Raw genomic sequence first — 2,437 nt, 5'->3', positions numbered from 1 at the left:
ACTACAGTAGAGTACTTCAGTAACCTATATAATGAAGTTATACTACAGTAGAGTACTTCAGTAACCTATGTGATGAAGTTATACTACAGTAGAGTACTTCAGTAACCTATGTGATGAAGTTATAATACAGTAAAGTACTTCAGTACCCCATATAATGAAGCTATACTTTGGTAGAGTACTTCAGTTACTTTACTTTGACAGGACATGCTTTTATTTTTTTAAATTATTCGCTAGCATTTAGCGGCTGCTAGAACAGAACAGACCGGGTCGTTCCGGGTCAGATTGGGTCGGACCGGGTCTATACCGACCTGGTTCATGCCGGCGTTGACGAACAGCAGGCTGGGGTCCCCTCTGGGCCGGACTGGGGACGACGGGACCAGAAGGTGTCCGTGTTGGTCCCGGAAGTATTCCAGGAAGGTGCTTCGGACCCAGGCAGCGGGCATCACTGGAGCGGGGAAGCCGCTGGAGGAGCGCGCTGAGCGGGCAGAGAGGCGGCCCGGCAGCCCGCTCCGCTGCCGGAGCCTCCGGAGGAACAGCCTCCACATGGGGACCGGGCTAGACCTCGATTAGACAGGACCGGGTTAGACCTGGACCATAATGCCCTCTTACACTTCGGAATGATGCGCATGCGCACTCTGACCTCTTCTTCTGGTGTAGGACTCCGGGAGTGTAGGCGCCGCGTCATGTAATACTGCCCTCCACAGGTCAGAGGTGGAACTACAGCCCAATAACATACTACTACTACTACTGCTACTGCTACTGCTACTGCTGCTACTACTGCTACTACAGATAAAATATAATAATAGTATCATACATAATACTACTACTACTACTACTAAATATAAATATACAGATAAAATATAATAATAGTATGATACATAATACTACTACTACTACTAGCCTACTACTACTGCTACTACTACTGCTACTACTACTGCTACTACTACTACTGCTACTACTGCTACTACAGATAAAATATAATATTAGTATCATACATAATACTACTACTACTACTGCTACTACTACTACTATTACTGTGTGTGTGTGTGTGTGTCCATGGGGGTGTATGTGTGTGTGTGTGTTTCTTTGTGTGTGTGTGTGTGTTTCTTTGTGTGTGTGTTTGTGTGTCTGTGTGTGTGTGTGTGTCTAAGTGTGTGTAAGTGTGTGTGTGTGTGTGTGTGTGTGCTGTCTATTTGTGTGTGTGTATGTGTGTGTTTTTGTGTTTGTGTGTGTGAGTGTGTGTCTATTTGTGTGTGTGTGTGTGTGTGTATGTATAAACAGTTATGTTGTGTACCTGAACGTTACATAAAGACTGTCCAGCGTGTCTGGATTTCCGTGAGCCCGGCTCGGTCCTTGAACGCTGCAGCAGCGGGCCGTGTCTCGCGCTAATGAGGCCTGATTAAACTCACCTGTGGGCGGCGGCGGGCTCGTGCTCGGCGTGTCGGAGCAGCTGAAGGTGTCGGGGACGGTGAGACAGGGGGACTCGGAGTTAGTGGTTCTTAGTTGTTGTTGTTGTAAGTTATGTTGTTGTTGTGATTTATTGTTGTTATTGTGAGTTATTGTTATTGTTGTTGTTATTGTTGTTATTGTTATTGTTGTTGTAGCTGAGATGCAGAAAGGTCTGAAGAAGTACTTCGTCAACATGGACGAGTACCTGAGCAGCCTGGGTCTCTATAGGAAGATGGTGGCGCGAGACGCCTCCAGCCTCTTCCGGGCCGTGTCCGAACAGGTGAGCTAATGCTAATGCTAATGGTGATGCTAACTGCCAGGAGGGGGGGTTGGAGAAATCCTGTTGTGACGAACAGTTGTAAAGAAACAGTCGTTCAAACATTACTTTAGATTACTGTATATGTACTAATATTTATTATTATTATTATTATTATTATTATTATTATTATTATTATTGACCAATAACAGAGAGAGAGAGAGAGAGAGAATCAGGTAACATATTGTAGTAGTTCTGTCAAACTATTAAAATATTGAATTGCATTGTCATAGTTAATTAATGTGGATCTATTCTGAATGTCCCTCCATGTCTTTTTGTCCCCTTGTTGTTGTTTCTTCTCATTTTAATGATCTTAACATGAAAAGTGGCCTTGTTTCCTCTCCTTAGCAGTGGTTTCCTAGCCTTGTTTCCTCTCCTTAGCAGTGGTTTCCTAGCCTTGTTTCCTCTCCTTAGCCGTGGTTTCCTAGCCTTGTTTCCTCTCCTTAGCTGTGGTTTCCTAGCCTTGTTTCCTCTCCTTAGTCGTGGTTTCCTAGCCTTGTTTCCTTTCCTTAGCTGTGGTTTCCTAGCCTTGTTTCCTCTCCTTAGCCGTGGTTTCCTAGCCTTGTTTCCTCTCTTTAGCTGTTGTTTCCTAGGCTTGTTTCCTCTCCTTAGCCGTGGTTTCCTAGCCTTGTTTCCTCTCCTTAGCAGTGGTTTCCTAGCTGCTAGTGGACC

At 44.9% G+C, this 2,437-nt stretch overlaps 1 protein-coding gene across 1 annotated transcript in view; it reads right to left on the bottom strand.

The window, feature by feature from the left end:
- Window positions 1-641, bottom strand: part of LOC117940884 (alanine--tRNA ligase, mitochondrial-like) — a gene marked incomplete at its 3' end in the record, with an annotated part of 1,130 nt that extends 489 nt beyond the window's left edge. The window contains exon 1 of the mRNA XM_034866005.1: window positions 309-641. Coding sequence (XP_034721896.1) covers window positions 309-545 — 237 coding nt within the window. The remainder of the gene's footprint in view (window positions 1-308) is intronic.
- Window positions 642-2,437: the final 1,796 nt, after the last annotated feature.

This window comes from Etheostoma cragini, unplaced genomic scaffold (assembly GCF_013103735.1).
Source record: "Etheostoma cragini isolate CJK2018 unplaced genomic scaffold, CSU_Ecrag_1.0 ScbMSFa_3634, whole genome shotgun sequence".
NCBI classification, from domain to species: Eukaryota; Metazoa; Chordata; class Actinopteri; order Perciformes; family Percidae; genus Etheostoma; species Etheostoma cragini.
This window is presented reverse-complemented; position numbering and strand designations above follow the sequence as displayed.